At 46.0% G+C, this 16,560-nt stretch overlaps 2 protein-coding genes across 2 annotated transcripts; one reads left to right on the top strand and one right to left on the bottom strand.

Moving 5' to 3' along the window:
• Window positions 1–268: 268 nt before the first annotated feature.
• On the bottom strand, window positions 269–11,266 carry LOC103648413 (psbP domain-containing protein 3, chloroplastic). Its single transcript, XM_008672888.1, has 8 exons — window positions 11,040–11,266; window positions 10,786–10,901; window positions 9,378–9,418; window positions 946–1,051; window positions 824–906; window positions 650–725; window positions 434–550; window positions 269–273 (listed from the first exon to the last, which is right to left on the bottom strand). The coding sequence occupies exons 1-8, from the start codon at window positions 11,264–11,266 to the stop codon at window positions 269–271; spliced, it is 771 nt and encodes a 256-aa protein (XP_008671110.1).
• Window positions 11,267–13,285: 2,019 nt separating this feature from the next.
• LOC103645975 (putative peptidyl-tRNA hydrolase PTRHD1) lies at window positions 13,286–14,779 on the top strand. The gene is made up of 2 exons (XM_008670707.4): window positions 13,286–13,767; window positions 14,335–14,779. The coding sequence occupies exons 1-2, from the start codon at window positions 13,393–13,395 to the stop codon at window positions 14,515–14,517; spliced, it is 558 nt and encodes a 185-aa protein (XP_008668929.1). The 5' UTR covers window positions 13,286–13,392; the 3' UTR covers window positions 14,518–14,779.
• The last annotated feature ends 1,781 nt before the right edge of the window (window positions 14,780–16,560 follow it).

Genomic DNA, 16,560 nt, shown 5'->3' with positions numbered 1-16,560 from the left:
GTATTTTAAGGTTGAAAAGGTTCTCATGGAACTATTTTGTCATCGACATACTTTCTATCTTGTTTCTCTTTCAGTTCTTTAGTTCTGTAAATAATTTAAGACACAGAAAGTCAGTGCTTAGATAATGCAAAGAAATAAGACATGATATGGGATAGAAATTACTTGTTTACCTGAATAGATTCAAGAACAGAGGTGATAGCTAGCTTTGCAACCTAGAGCTATGGAAACAAATATTCATTGTTCAATCAAATATTGCTATTACTTTGCGCTAACCTAAAAAAGAATAGCAGAAACAGATAGATCATTCTTTGCTAACCCAAGGGAAGTACATGTTGTTGTGCCTTGTCTCCTTGAATTTGGCATTCAAATAATACTACAATAAATTAGTAGTTGTGGAGGCGGTTGTAGCAGGAGCGTGGCTCACCTGGCTCACCTGGGTCGTCGCAGTGGAGGCAGTTGTACCAGCCGTTGAAGGCCATCCCGATGGCCGAGACGATGTGCCGCCGCCGCTCGCCGGGGTTCTGCAGCGTGTATTCCAGGTAGTACAGGCCTGCATGCATGCAACACGCGGTCAACAAGCAGTGACTAAGCGCTGCTGCGTTCCTTCCGTCCAGCAGTCGATCGGTCCTGCTACGAGCTACGGTACTACTGTTTGCCGCCTTGGAGTGGATGAGCTTGGCGGCGAGCCCCGGCGACCTCTGCCAGCTCCTGCCCAGGCCGTTCACCTGCGTGTGCTCTCAGGTGTCTGTCATGGCTTACGCATTGGTTCTGGTCGGTGCCAAATCAGGCAGCAATGTTCAGACAGAGGCGAGCGCGCACGTACCAGGCCCTCGGCGAAGGCATCGACGTCGCCCAAGGACTTGAGGCTGGTGAAGTCCGGCCCGCTCCCGGTGATGGCGACGCTGACTGGTGGCGAGGGAAGAAGAGAGAGAGAGACGCAGAAGCCGCTGGAGTCGGCGGCAGCCTGCTCGGGGTAGAACGCCGTGACGGACTTGATGCTGCTGGCCTCGCCGGCGCCGACCAGCCAGCCTGTAGACACACGCGCATAGAGCTTTTTATATAGCATGTCGCCTGTTGGGGTCGTGCTTCGGTGCGCCGAAGGTCTCACACGAAGAAGCAGCTTCGGCTGAAGTCGTCTCCAAGAGATGGCCGAAGGTCCCTTTTCATGGAGCTTCGGCGTTTTAAACCGACATAGAGATAGAATGACCTTTTTATACATATAGGTCTGAGTCAATGCTGTAAACTTTCGCAAGGGGCATAATTGTAATTTGTCACAGGCTGCGACCTGTGCCTATAAATAGATGAACAGTACCTCTGTACTGTTCACGTGAACTTGTCATTTGCTTTCGCATCACGCTTGTACTTTTGCCTTCCGCAGGACCGAAGGTACATTTGTAATTCAAAGTCATTTATATTCATTAGTACAAGTAGAGATAATTCTATGACAATATTTAAATGTTTATTTCATATTCTATGATTTATGTGAATGCTTCATTCTTCGTTGTTATGCTTACGAAGGTATGTCCTTCGTAACCTTCGTCCGAGATGCTTTATATCCCGAAGGGATATATCGTTATGGAGGACGAAGGACCTTAACACTTAACATTTTTTGTGTTGCCTTGTTCTTAATTCTTAGCATTTGAGAACAAGTCCCCAACATTGGCGCCCACCTCCGGTCAACTCACTTCCACCTTTCTGAGCTGATGGCTTCGTTCAACACTCAAGCTGGAGCTGCTTCGGCTTCGAAGCTGGTGCTCCCGATAACAGGCGGTTCTTGCTCAGAGCCAGCTAACAAAAAGCAGAAGAAGGAGGCTCAGAGAAGGGTGCAGCATGTTGGAGTGCAGGGACCCTTCATTAAGTCAAAATGGTCTCACATTCCAATTACCTTCTCTCAGGAAGATCTTCAGCTCAAGGACTATCCCCACAATGATGCTATGGTCATTTCTTGTGTGATCAAAGGGTTTCTGGTTCACAATGTCCTAGTTGACACAGGCAGTGCAGCTGACATTATATTTGCCAAAGCCTTCAGACAGATGCAAGAGCCTGAAGACAAGATTCATGATGCTACGCACCCTCTTTGTGGCTTCGGAGGGCGGCAGATTGTGGCACTCGGGAAGATTACCATGCCGGTAACCTTCGGATTTGTTAATAACACAAGGACTGAGCAAATTGTGTTTGATATTGTTGACATGGAATACCCCTACAACGCCATCATTGGTCGTGGTACCCTAAATGCTTTTGAAGCAATTCTTCACCCAGCTTATCTCTGCATGAAGATACCTTCGGACCAAGGGCCTATTGCTATTCATGGGAGTCAGGAAGCTGCCAGAAGGGCCGAAGGAAGCTGGACTGATTCCAAGGCAATCCATAATATAGATGGAGCTGAAGCTTGTGAACAGTACAAGTTCAGGAGGGAAAAAGCAGCTTCGGCTGATCAGCCGAAGCCCATGCTGCTGTGTGAGGATATAGCAGAGCAGAAGGTGCTATTGGGCTCGCAATTATCTGAAGATCAAGAGAAAACCTTGATAAGGTTTTTATTCAACAATAAAGATGTTTTTGCATGGTCAGCCAATGATCTTTGTGGAGTGAATCGGGATGTTATTGAACATTCGCTCAATATTGACCCATCCTTCAGACCCCGCAAGCAGAGGCTTCGGAAAATGTCTGATGACAAGGCCGAAGGGGCTCGCAACGAAGTAAAAAGACTCCTAAGTGCAGGAGTTATCAGAGAAGTGAAGTATCCAGAATGGCTAGCTAACACTGTTATGGTGAAGAAGGCCAATGGAAAGTGGAGAATGTGTATTGATTTCACAGATCTCAACAAGGCTTGTCCGAAGGATGAGTTCCCGCTGCCAAGGATAGACTCTTTAGTTGATGCAGCAGCTTCTTCGGAACTCATGAGTCTCCTGGATTGTTACTCAGGCTATCATCAAATCTGGATGAAAAAGGAGGATGAGCCGAAGACTAGTTTCATAACCCCAAGTGGTACATATTGCTATCTTCGGATGCCTGAGGGGCTTAAGAATGCTGGAGGGAGTTTCAGCAGGATGACCGCGAAGGTTCTCCAATCTCAGATAGGCAGAAATGTGTTGACCTATGTTGACGACATTATTGTAAAAAGCACGAAGCAAGAAGACCATATTGCTGATCTGCAGGAGACCTTCGCCAGTTTCAGAAAAGCTGGTCTGAAGCTGAATCCAGAAAAATGTGTCTTCGGAGTAAAGAAGGGTAAGTTCCTTGGATGCTTGGTTTCAACAAAGGGAATTGAAGCTAATCCAAATAAAATCGAAGCTATACTTCGAATGGAGCCACCAACCACAAGAAAGGGGGCCCAAAGATTGACAGGAAGACTGGCATCTCTTAACAGATTTATATCCAGATCAGCGGAAAGAAATCTACCCTTCTTCGAGGTGCTAAAATCAGCTGAAGTCTTTCAATGGGGCCCAGCTCAGCAAAAAGCTTTCGAAGAACTCAAGCAATACCTGATAGATCTAACAACATTAACTCCACCAATGCCAGGGGCTCCTCTGTTGTTGTATGTGGCAGCTTCGCACTCAGCAGTAAGTGCGGCACTTGTGCAGGAGAAGTTTGATGGACAAATCAAGAAGCAGGTCCCAGTATATTTTGTATCTGAGGTCCTTAGTGTCTCAAAGAAAAATTATACAGAACTGGAGAAGGTGTTGTATGCCGTCCTAATGGCATCCAGGAAGCTTCGGCATTATTTTCAGGCATATAATATTATTGTTCCTTCTTCGCAGCCGTTGAAAGATATCATGAGAAATAAAGAAGCTACTGGCCGAATTGGAAAATGGGCTGCGGAGCTTAATGAATTTTACATTGATTATGTGCACAGATCCTCGATCCAGTCTCAAGCATTGGCAGATTTTATTGCCGACTGGACGCCAGGGGCTCAGGGCGAAGAAGCGAATAAAGATGCCGAAGCATGGACAGTGTTTTGTGATGGCTCCTGGGGAACCTTCGGAGCAGGAGCAGCTGCTGTTTTGGTTTCACCGTCCAAGGTTAAAACTTGCTATGCAGCAAGACTGGACTTCAGCTGCACAAATAATATTGCTGAGTACGAAGCCTTGCTCCTGGGTCTTCGGAAACTAAAGGCGATGGGGATCAGGAGGGCGATCCTTAAAACTGATTCTCAGATTGTTTCGGGTCATATTGACAAAAGTTGCAAGGCTAAAGACCCGAAGCTTGAAAAATATCTAGACACAGTCCGAAGGATCGAAGCTTCCTTCGAAGGATTTTCTGTTAAGAATATCCCTCGAGGGCAAAATGAACATGCTGATTTGTTAGCCAGGTCTGCAGCACAGGGGCTGCCGCTACCTTCGGATGTATTCTTCGAAACAATAAAGGCACCTTCAGTGGAGTTACTTGAAAGAGCAGTTCTTACTATTTCTCCTGTGTACAGTGAAGATTGGAGAACTGAAATAATTTCTTACCTTCAGGGCAACTTCCTATCAGATGACGAAGCTTATAATAAAAGAATAGAGGCAAGAGCTCGTCCGTATATCATTATAGAAGGGGAGTTATACAAGCATGGAGTTTGTGCCCCGCTGCTCAAGTGCTTGTCTAGAGCCGAAGGTATAGAGTTGATGAAGGAGATACATGCAGGCCTTTGTGGATCCCACATCGGATCCAGGCCGTTACTTGGAAAAGTGTTCCGTCAAGGATTTTATTGGCCGAAGGCAGCTTCGGATGCAGCTGAGTTAGTTCAAAAGTGCGAAGGTTGTCAGAAATGTGCAAGAGATCAAAAACAACCTTCGTCTTTGACACAGCTAATACAACCCATCTGGCCATTACAAAGGTGGGGCCTCGATTTGCTGGGCCCATTACCACCGGCTCAAGGCAATCTGAAATATGTTGTAGTTGCTGTGGAATATTTTTCCAAGTGGATTGAGGCGAAGCCATTAGCTACAATAACTTCGGCCACTGTCCAAAAATTTTTCTGGCAGAATATTGTCTGTCGCTTCGGAGTGCCGAAGGCTATAACTGTAGATAATGGAACACAATTTGACTCCGAAGAATTCAGAAATTTTTGTGATCGAATTGGCACGAAGATCCACTTTGCGTCAGTCAGGCACCCGGAGTCGAATGGGCTTGTTGAAAGGGCCAACGGCATCATAATGACAGGAATAATGAAGCTAATCTTTAATCAACCAAGGGGAAAGTGGCCAGATCAGCTTACCAAAGTGGTATGGAGCCATAACACAACAACATCAAGATCTACAGGCTTTACCCCATTTAAGTTGTTATTTGGTGACGAAGCAATAACCCCGGAAGAAGCCAAAGCTGGATCAATAAGAGTGGTAGCTTCGGCAGAATCAGGTCCCGAAGATACTTGTCTCGTGGAAAAAGATGCTTTAGAAGGGATCAGGCTTCAGGCCGTGGAGAATATCAATAAGTACCAGGCTGAAACAGTTAAATGGCGAGATAGAAAGGTCCGGCTAAAAAATATTGAGCCAGGACACTTGGTGCTTCGGAGAGTGGCCAATCCGGATACAGTGGGCAAATTGCAACTGAAATGGGAAGGGCCTTTCTTAGTAGCATCTTCGTCAAGGCCTGGTTCGTACAGACTGAAGGACATGGATGGCAATGAAATTCCAAGATCTTGGAATGCGGATGAGCTTCGGCGGTTTTATGTATAACTCGATGTAATTTTGACTTTTCTTTTCTTTTTCATGGCACCCTTTTCCTTTCTAAAGGGGGAGAAAGGTTTTTAATGGGGCCATCTTATGTAATTTCCTTTTTAGTTTTATAAGAGCAAAATCCCCCAAAGAATGTAAATGTAAAAGCTGAGAGCGCACCATCGAGTGCCGAAACTAAAAAAAGAGAAGAAGCTCCAAAGACGTCCCTAAGGGGATGCAGAGCTCACAGCGAAAAGTCAACGCTGATTCCGCCGAAAGTAAAAGGCGAAGAAGCTCCAAAGTCGTTCCTAAGGGAATGCAGAGCTTATACCGTCTAAGTAAAAGACGAAGAAGCTCCAAAGACGTCCCTAGGGGGATGCAGAGCTTACAGCGAAAAGTCAACGCTGATACTGCCTAAGTAAAAGGCAAAGATGCTCCAAAGTCGTTCCTAAGGGAATGCAGAGCTGACGTGTGTTTGCTCCTAAGAAAATGATGGATGAGTGTGGCTTCGGACATACGCTTCGGACACTCATTTGCACATTACATCATGGCATTTGCATGCATAAGCATTCATTCATAGCATTTGTGTTCCTAAATGGTTGCTTCGGCACAGAGAAAAGTTTCGGATAAATGGTTTGTTATGATTCGTTATGTAAAAGAAAGGTTTCGAAGAAGTGGTTTTTTATGAATCGTTGTGTATAAGAGTAGCAGTCTTTTATGTTTTGTTATGTAAATAAAAGCTTCGGCAGATAAGAGTAGCAGTCTTTTATGTTTTGTTATGTAAGGAAAGGCTTCGGCAAAAAGAGGAAGCGGCCTTTTATGCTTCGTTGTGTACGAAAAGAAGGGAAGGTGTTTTTTCGCCTTTGGCTCAAAAAACTGATTTCGTCCACATCAAAGCACCTCAACCGAAGGGTAAGAATATATTACAAGGTATGTACAAAGTTCCTTGAAGAACAGTTTAATTATATTTACAAGAGTTGTTACAAAATTATCCTGAGTTTTTCTAAAGCACACTTCTGCTAGTCTTCATTAAGCTTCAGCTTCGACGACAACTTCGGCGACATATCCTAGGCATCATCTTCACCTTCGTCATCCTACATGAGTCAAGGAATCATAAGAATCAAGCCCAAAGGAAAAGGTAAGCACGAAATGTCATTTCTTACTGGTTTAAGATGACTTCGGGCTTCGTCTCCAGCTTTCTCTCGCCCGCCCTTTGTCCATACCATTTTTATAAATCTATTGGAGATACTTCGGGCGAGGTCGGGCATATCATCCAGGATTGATGAAGATAAGGTGAAGTTGGGCCTGTTGACAACCTTTCCATGTTCCCAACCGGCCTTCAGAAATGCAGCAGCGGTACCCCGAGAAGCTACCCAGGCACAGAAGTCGCCGTGCCCGGCTATAACTTCGTCAAGCTCTTCGATTTCAGCTTCAATATGATCGAGGGCCTGGGGTAAATTTTCCGCCGAAGGGTTAAATTTCCCACTGCTGGCTCCAACAGAGTAAAATATCTTCTTTAATCGTCCAATACAATTATTGCCAAAGTTCAAGCATTTGTCTTGAAGGCTTGTTAATGCTTTCTTCAATTCTGAGCTGGTCTGGACTTCGGCTTTAAGCTTCGAATTCAGTTCTAGCTTCTCCTGATCAAATTGTTTTGATTGATTGATAAGCTTCGAATTTAACTCTAATATTTTAGCCTCAGTTTCAGCCAGCAAGCCTTCGGTCGATTGGAGCTCGAAGTCTTTCCTTTCAATGATGGCAGATTGTTCTTTTATTTTGCTTTCCAAGTTTTCAATTATAGCTTCGTGCTTTTTGTCCTCCAAGTCTTGTTGCATCTTCAGAGCTTTGCTCAGTAGCATGCTCTGAACAGAAACAACTTATGTTAAGTAATATTTTCATTGTTAACGGCAATAAAAACCAGAGGAAAAGGTTGTTTACCTTGAAGTTAGAATAAAACAAGCTGCCGACGATATGTTGTCGTCGGTAGCGGCTGATGTCTGTCTCTAGCTTCGGAAAACCGATACTCTTCGATAGAGTACCGATTACCTTAGCTCCAGTCTGGTCTCGAATACAGCCTAGTTTTTCATCATCTACACCCCCAAATAGAAGGGCTCCTGGCTTGTAGCCGCAAGATTTGGCATAGTCTTTGAGTTCTTCTATTTCGTCCTTCGTCAGTTTCTGCCCAATTAGATTCTGGAAAGAATAGGCTTCGTCATCCGGAGTTTCTTCGACTATTTCTTTCCCTTTCCCTGGCACTGTGGCCAGGATTTCTTCAGTAACGGTGGCAGCTTCTTCAATGTTTTCCGTCAAAATTTTGTCAATATTTTCAAGAGAAGTTTCTAAATTTACATCTTCGGGTGTGGCAGCTTCGGTAGCCGCGACTTCCGAAGCTTTACCTTCAGCAGCTGCCGTTTTCTGAATTGACATCCTAGGTGGAGTTTTGTCGATAACCTCAGTTACCGCAATAATTCTTTGCCGTTTGGGTTTGTTTATCTTCGGTTGATCCGGCTCGTCCACCTTTTCAAAAAGCTTCGTCAGTTGGAGCCCTAATGGACTTAGCTTCGTAGGCATGGGTTCAGTCATTACCTTTAAAATTTCCTCCACGTCGCTGGTAGAAGGCGGTGTGGGGGTCTCCTCTTCTTCGGGTGATTTGCGCTTCGGAGCAGATATTTTTCTTTTCTTGAGAACTTTCTTCTCCTTTGCTGGTATTTCTTCGTCTCTGATCAGAGCTTCGGCTACTCTTTTTCTTTTGAGGCCCTCGGCGCCCTTGTTCAATTGTTCGTAGTCTGGGTATTCGAAGCCTAGGGCGTCAAGCACTCGGTTCAGCCTTCGTTTCGGTCGGGCACCGAAGGCTGCTGTCATTAGTTGATCCTCTTTTTTGGAGTAATTCCCCAGGATTTCGTTGCACATCACCTCAACAGTGTCTAACCATTCTTTGCAGGGTTTTTTGAAGAACTTCTTGAACTTGAAGTAATAGGGAAGCCGGACAAGCTCCCCCTTCTTCTTCTCTCCCTCCAGCTTCGGCATCTCCCACTCTTTTAGAGTAGGGAAAACTCTGAATGCCAAGAACTCTTGAACTAGATCCCTGGTGCCAATATGTTCTGAGATAATTTCAAATTCACCCAGAGCAGCCCAGGTGGGACCTTTTAGGTCGCCAATGTGGCATTGTGGCCTTGTCTCTCCGAAGGTTAACTCCAGAGGGCTTTGAACCAATTTTTCTTTGTCTTCATCGACTTTTACATAAAACCACTCAGATTTCCAACCTGCTGGCCATTTGCTTCGGTAGCTGATGACAGGACACTTTGTTGTCTTCCGGTAGGCAAAATTATAGCAACCGAAATTATCATGTAGCCCATCTTTTCTGGCCTTTGTTTGGTAATGTAATTCGTGAGCTCGGCAGAAGCTGTCAGCAAATGGTTCCACAGCTTGGCTTCGGAGGGCCCAGATATAAACATTGAGCCTAACGATGGCGTTAGGAGTCAATTGATGAAAGTAGATACCAAACCTCCTTAGTATCTCCGCAACAATACCGTGGAGAGGGAATCTAAGCCCGGCTTTTAAAAAACTCTTGAAAATAACAATCTCATCCTTCCTTGGCTTCGGGGTGGTTTCTTCTTCCCCGAAGCGGAGTAGCTTCTTCTGGTCCTCATTGAAATAACCTGCTTTCACCATCTTCGAAAGGTCAGCTTTTGAAACAGTTGATTTCCCAAAATCCAGGTGACTGGGCTTGCTGGGCGTAGCAAGGTGATAGTCATCTTCGGAGTCAGTCCCTTCAATGTTTTCTTCTCCTTCGACAGTTGTTGGGCCTGCTTCAGCAGCAGGCATTTCTTCTGTAGTCAGTAGACCGGAACGCTGCATTGCTTCGGAGATGGGCACAGTGTCTGAACCTTCGGCTTCGTCTCCCTCACGTACAACTTTGGCAGTAGATCGTATTCTCGCCATTTGATTCTAAGTTTGGGAAGTCAAAAACTTTTTCCTTTTTTCTTTTCTCCGAAGCTCTTCTTTCTGACGAAGCGGACGTTGAGAAGCACCTTCGTTCGATTTTGGGACTTAAGCTTCGGCTATGATGGAAAATTTCGGCAGCAAAACAGTGCAAATAGCAATGAATGCTGTGGTAACTTCACAACTACTTGTCAGTTTATATAGTGCTGCAGGTAAGAAGGCGAAGCGGCGGAATTGTTACACCAGGCGCGCAGTAACTTGTACCCGCTGCGCAGTGGACCGCAAGGATCAAACAGTAACTCTGCAAGGTGGGACCGACACGCGCTCGGAAGTCGGATCGTTTCTCCGCAACGAGCTCAGGGAAGGTGTTTTTTGGACCTTCGGCTTCCCGAAGCTGAAGAGGCTTTTTTCACGGGTCAAGCTCGTTACGAAGAACGATCTAGCACCGCGAAAGGGGCTACTGTTGGGGTCGTGCTTCGGTGCGCCGAAGGTCTCACACGAAGAAGCAGCTTCGGCTGAAGTCGTCTCCAAGAGATGGCCGAAGGTCCCTTTTCATGGAGCTTCGGCGTTTTAAACCGACATAGAGATAGAATGACCTTTTTATACATATAGGTCTGAGTCAATGCTGTAAACTTTCGCAAGGGGCATAATTGTAATTTGTCACAGGCTGCGACCTGTGCCTATAAATAGATGAACAGTACCTCTGTACTGTTCACGTGAACTTGTCATTTGCTTTCGCATCACGCTTGTACTTTTGCCTTCCGCAGGACCGAAGGTACATTTGTAATTCAAAGTCATTTATATTCATTAGTACAAGTAGAGATAATTCTATGACAATATTTAAATGTTTATTTCATATTCTATGATTTATGTGAATGCTTCATTCTTCGTTGTTATGCTTACGAAGGTATGTCCTTCGTAACCTTCGTCCGAGATGCTTTATATCCCGAAGGGATATATCGTTATGGAGGACGAAGGACCTTAACACTTAACATTTTTTGTGTTGCCTTGTTCTTAATTCTTAGCATTTGAGAACAAGTCCCCAACATCGCCATTGCCACCAAATTATCATTTTGCATTGGATACAGACAGGGAAACTAAATAAAAGTGCTCTCGTCCGCCAGAGCATAGGCAGGGATACAGACAGGGAACACCAGCAAGCATGGACACAGAACGACGAGAACTGAGAGCGTAGGCGCTGCTGTACCGGCGGTGGCCTCGTCCGCCAGAGCGCTGGCAGGGGTGAGCAGCGCCGGCGTCGCGGCGAAGAAGACGATGCCGAGCAATAAGGCGTCCCTCCGACCCAGCAGCCCCTCCTCTACCCTGACAACCACATATAATACACAAGTAATAATACATCACGGCGCGCGCGCACGTCATCCGGAGCTCGTCGAGCAGCGGTGACGCCGAATTGTGCCGGCGAGCGAGGTGACGGCCTATGCTGGTAGGTCGTCTGCGAACTGCTCCGCAACAGCGACGGCTAGAAGGACGCCGATGAACTGCCCGCCTCCGCCGAAGCCGGCCCCATCTGCCAACTCTTCTCCCACACCGGCGACGACCGCAGCAGGAAGGGCTCCCCCGGCGACGGTCGCATCGGCGACCCGCTCCCACCAATCGGCGATCTCACGGCGACGACCGAGGCTGGAAGCCCCCCCGGCAACATCGGCATCCCCACCAGCGACGACCATGACTGGAAGGGTCCCTCCGGCGACATGCACTCCGACGGCGACCCGCTCCCTCCCATCGGCGACCCCAGATCCAGGAAATCAACACCCGCACCCGCACCGCGCAGCGAGCGAAGATACCTGTGGCTGTAGGCAGTGGCGGCGCCGGCCGTCGGCTAGGGTTCCGCCTGGCCGCGTGTCGCCTGACGGGAGAACAAGGTCGTCGAAGGGGGCCTGCTACCGGCTCGTCGAAGGTGCCCTGCAGAAGATCCAGTGGAAGGAGCCTAGCAACGCTGCTGCAGATCGAGGCGGATTCTCTGAAAGTCGTCGGAGCAGCAGCGGCTCCCGAGGGAGAGGGGGAGAAGGCGAGGCGGTGGAGCACGCGGAGGGAAGTGGATGGGAGAGCAGGTGCGAGGCGAGCCGATGAGAGAGACGGATGGCATGGGATCGTTCAGAGCTGAAATGGAGTAAGTTTTCGGGTCCGAACCAACGCACACGCTTCATGCCGCGGGAGCGTGTGGCCACGCGCAGGCACGCGTGCGGCTGAGACCCCGTGAAGTGCGGGGAGGAGTCCAAACCGGGTGAAGTTTTAATACTTTAGATATCCACCGTGCCTAAAATTTATTTCGACCTACCCGCTGCACGTCGGACGGGTCGGTGGGTGTTGAGTGGCACCCGGCTAGTCGCCGGTCCGCGCCCGACGGGCGTGGTAGGGCAGTCACGGCCTGCGGTGTTGTTGTCCTTGCGCCACCGCGGGTGTTGCAGGCGCAGCGATGGTGGAGCCGTGGAGGCACAACGGCAGGTGGTGTAGGCGCAGAGGTGGAGCCGTGGAGTCGCGGCGTTGTCCTTGCGTGGGTCCGGGCCGTCCGGCTGATCTCGCGTGGTGCCCAGCTGAGCTCGCGTGGACGCATGTCGCATGGTCGCCGGAGGCGACGGGCGCGCTGGGGCGGGGAGCTTGCTGGGCTCGGTGACGGTCACGTGTTCGGCCACCCGCGCGCTGGCCAAAAGCCCAAAACCAGGCTAGCGGGAAACGACCTGCCGCTGCATTTCCAGGGAGCCAGAAGCGCCGAAGTGGTTGTTACATTTACCCGGACCAAGCTAATGGGCCTTCGCAGCCGAACAAAGATTTTAGCCTGGTTTGGGTTACCCACCCAACTAAACAGGTCCAATACCATTTAGGGCTAGTCTGAAACTCAAATTCAATCACACATAATAAAAAATAGCTTATTTCCTTCTCAATCCTTAGGAATTCGGGAGAGAATTTAAGTTTCCAAACTAGCCCTTAGAACCATCCGCCTTACCTGGAATAGATAATTTAGGTGACACTAGTACAATACACATATGTTGCAACGACACATAAATCATATTTGATACACATAAAAGTAAATTTAATATTAGAGTAATCATATGGTCCACATATAAGATATTAAACTGATAAAAACAAATATTACATCTTATCTTAGCGAAAAGAACGATAAAGATTTGCGTTCAAATTTTTTATAGGTATGCGTTGCATGTAGGTTCCTATCATATTGGGCTCCGGTGGTTTTCTCAAGCCCCGTTTGAGTAACGACCTTGTTAGGAGAGAAACGAAAAAGAGGAATGGACCTACACATTTCGTACGTGAAGTCTGATACATGATATATGAAACTAGCGCTTTAATAAAGTAGAGATGAACATGTGATTTCACGGAGGTTGTTAGAGCCGATTTGTTTCCTTGTAGGATTATATAATCCAACTTATTTTAAATAGATTATATAATCCAGATTCCACGATCCAGTTCATATAATTATATTATAGATGTTTGTTTAAATAAATTATTAGTGGGTAAAATGTTAAAAATAATATAAAATAAGCCCCTAATGATCTGCTTATAATTAATATAATCTAGTTACCAGATTATATAATCCACTCTAATAATTTGTGTTGGATATATAATTTAGATGGTAAATAAACATGGTCTTAATGTATGGATTCTGCAATTGCACAATCAATTGTTAAAGTAAACTTCCCTTATGCCAAACTTGGCTTGGAACATTTGAATGGAACAGAAATCAAACAGCAGGATTTTTTGCAATGCATAGGAAAGAACAGTTGATAGGAGTAGGACTATAGGAGTACGAAACCCAAGTTCAGTCACAGCCACAGGTATGCTGACACTCCTGCCCCTTCGCTTGCCATTCTCGCTACCTGTAGCCGCCACACTCCCGAACGCCGCCTTGCTCCTCCCGGCAAGCACCAGGGTCTCCCTCCGCCAGATCACGCAGGGAGCCAGCATGAACGCTGCCGCCGCCTCCTCCGCTCCGGACGCTGCTGCGGCCGCCACTGGCGAGGAGGGCGCGAAGGAGGCCGTGGACGTGCTGGTCCAGTACGTGGTCCTGCGGCGCGATCTGGCGGACGCGTGGCCGCTGGGGAGCGTCGTGGCGCAGGGCTGCCACGCCGCCGTGGCCGCCGTGTGGGCGCACCGGGACCACCCGGACACCGCCGCCTACTGCGCGCCCGACAACCTCGACCGAATGCACAAGGCATGTTCGACGGTTTGCCTTACACGCGTTCCAGTATCTTGCTTGTGTTGTGTCAAGTGTCTGCCTTTGGCATTACCATGTCGGCCACAGGGATCTCGCTTAGTATTGTTAGCACATGGAATTTGAATCATTGCTTACAGAGCCATGGTCATGGACTGATGGTAGGCATGAGCGTCATTACCTAGTACCTCCATAGTTTTATGATCCGTTTGAGGAGGTCGTTCCTGTGAATTGCTAATGTCCAATAACTTTATCGAGGACAAGAATGTATGATGTCACTTAAAAGGTCTTACAATACCCCTTTATACACCTAGCAGTTTCTTGCAGGACTGGATGGTTATCCTTCATGCTTGGGCAACAATTGTGGACACCAAAAAAAAAAATTCACGAGAGACTAAGGCACATTGAAATATCCTACTAACAATTTTGACTTAACTAGCATCAGTAACAGCAGTGGTTGTAAGGGCATTCATTGTATATGCTCTTTTTTTTATTGATTGTTGTTTCCATTGGAATCACTCTTTTTTTCATAAACAAATAATTTGGTCCTCTTTTATCTGTATGCAGGTAACACTGGAGGTGAAAGGAGAGACACAGCTGAATAACCTGGCTGAGAAGCTGGCAGCAGCTGGTGTCCGGCACAAGCTGTGGATAGAGCAGCCTGAGAACATCCCAACATGCATAGCTACAGCACCCTGCCCAAAGTCGCAGGTTTCTTCTTTCTTCAAGAAGCTCAAGCTTTGCAAATGAGCAAAGAACAACAGTTGTTCATTGCTCCGTCTGCTACTGTCATTACGGAGGATCATCAAAACTTTCAAAACTGCCCATGTATGTTTCATGACATGTTCTGCTAGCAACAAGCCATAGATAATTAGATATCTCAGTGATGTAATGGAGATATTTGTGTCGTTATTCGCCTTGCTGATTTTACATGATTGTCCATTCACTTACTGTGTACCTGTCTCAGCAGTTAATTAATGCGAATAAATTGATGAAGTATTTTCGGATTGAAGAGAGAGTGTCGTTTCTGTCTTAGATTGATTATCTCAGCCCATTTCTCGATTACATGCCCTAGAGTTTCTCTTCCAGCTAACGAAGTGAATGAACAAACTGCTACTGTTGCTGATGCCTGGGATGGAGAACATCTCAGATGCATCGTTCAGGAGATGCGTAGATAATGACTAGTGAGGCAGCGAGGAAGTGGGAGGTGGTGGTGCAGCTGGCATCTGCCATCACATTCTACCACAGGGCAATGTTCTCATGTTGACTCTAGCGGGAGTAACATGTATCCTATATTTATAGACTCTAGCGGGAGTAACATGTATCCTATATTTATAGAAGATTTCACCTCTCCATCCTATCTAGATATTTCCTCCCCTTTTCTACGCCCTCTATTCTGATTTATAATTTGTTTGACTTTTTTTACCTCAAGTTTAATCAACTCGTCCAATTCAAAAGATTTCATGATTATTGTTATTTTTAGTTTTTTACTGTGATATTGTTTAATATATAATATACTTTAAGTATGGTTTTGAATTTTTTTCTTTTTTCGCAAAAAAATGAATAAGAAGAGTCGGTCAAAATTGGCAAAAAAAAGTCAAACTGATTATAATTTGGGATGGAGGGAGAATTTATTTTTATAATTTAGACAACAGATTGAACAAAACTAAAATATGTATAACACATTTGAGGGTATGGAAATTACTTACATACAAAAATTTAGAGCAAAATATGTATGATATTTGTATTTAACGTATAGAGAACGAGATATAAAGAACGTTGTTGGAGAAGGATGAGATAAAGAATAGATAACTTTTTTCTCGAACACACAAGAGAGCCGTGCATCATTATATTAATAAGAAAAAGAATCGAACAAAGTCCAAAATAGATTGAGGTACAATGAACTGGAGCATCTTTAAGAAACTAGCCAAATGGCTTGCTAAGCCAAATTTTGGCTACTCAACGACACAATAACTTTCCAATAGGCTACCATCTAACTCGCCAAGCTATCTATGTCTTCAAACTAGCCAAACTATATAGGATAGTGTGTTAGAGTAAGTGAGGTACTATATATAGAGTGTAATCTTTATGGAAATGTAAATAGAGAGTCAAATAGAGAGCTAAAATAAAGAGTCCCTTGGAGATGCTTACGGTGGCCAAAATCTAACATACACCAACTGATTCAGCTAAAAATAAAAAGCTCCAAAAACATCTAGGAGGGGGCCTACAAGGAAGGACAATCCCTTGGCCCCAGCAACTAGCAAACTCCCACATCCGACTCTCCTCCCCAATATGGATTAAACTGTAACAATACTAGTGAGAGGCCATCGAATACACATCTATTTCTATGATTCCACAACACCTAGGCACCCTATCCAATGAGAGTATTGAGATCATCTCCGAAAAAACCATCAAGCGTTTCACTGACTTATTGAGAGCACCTAGAGGGGGGGGGGGTGAATAGGTGATCCTGTAAAAGTTCAAAACTTAGGCCACAAAAACTTGTTAAGGGTTAGCACAAGTATGACCAAGTGGCTAGAGAGAACTCAAAACAAGATAACCACAAGAAAGCAATCACAGAGTTGACACGGTGGTTATCCCGTGGTTCGGCCAAGTACAAAACTTGCCTACTCCACGTTGTGGCGTCCCAACGGACGAGAGTTGCACTCAACTCCTCTCAAGTGATCCAATGATCAACTTGAATACCACGGTGTTTTTCTTTCCTTTGATCTTTTCCTGTTTGCGAGGAATCTCCACAACTTGGAGTCTCTCGCCCTTACAATTGAGTTCACA

The sequence above is a fragment of the Zea mays genome, chromosome 2, assembly GCF_902167145.1.
Source record: "Zea mays cultivar B73 chromosome 2, Zm-B73-REFERENCE-NAM-5.0, whole genome shotgun sequence".
NCBI lineage: Eukaryota > Viridiplantae > Streptophyta > Magnoliopsida > Poales > Poaceae > Zea > Zea mays.
Note: the sequence above shows the minus strand (reverse complement) of the source record. Positions and strands in the feature narration are given on the sequence as shown.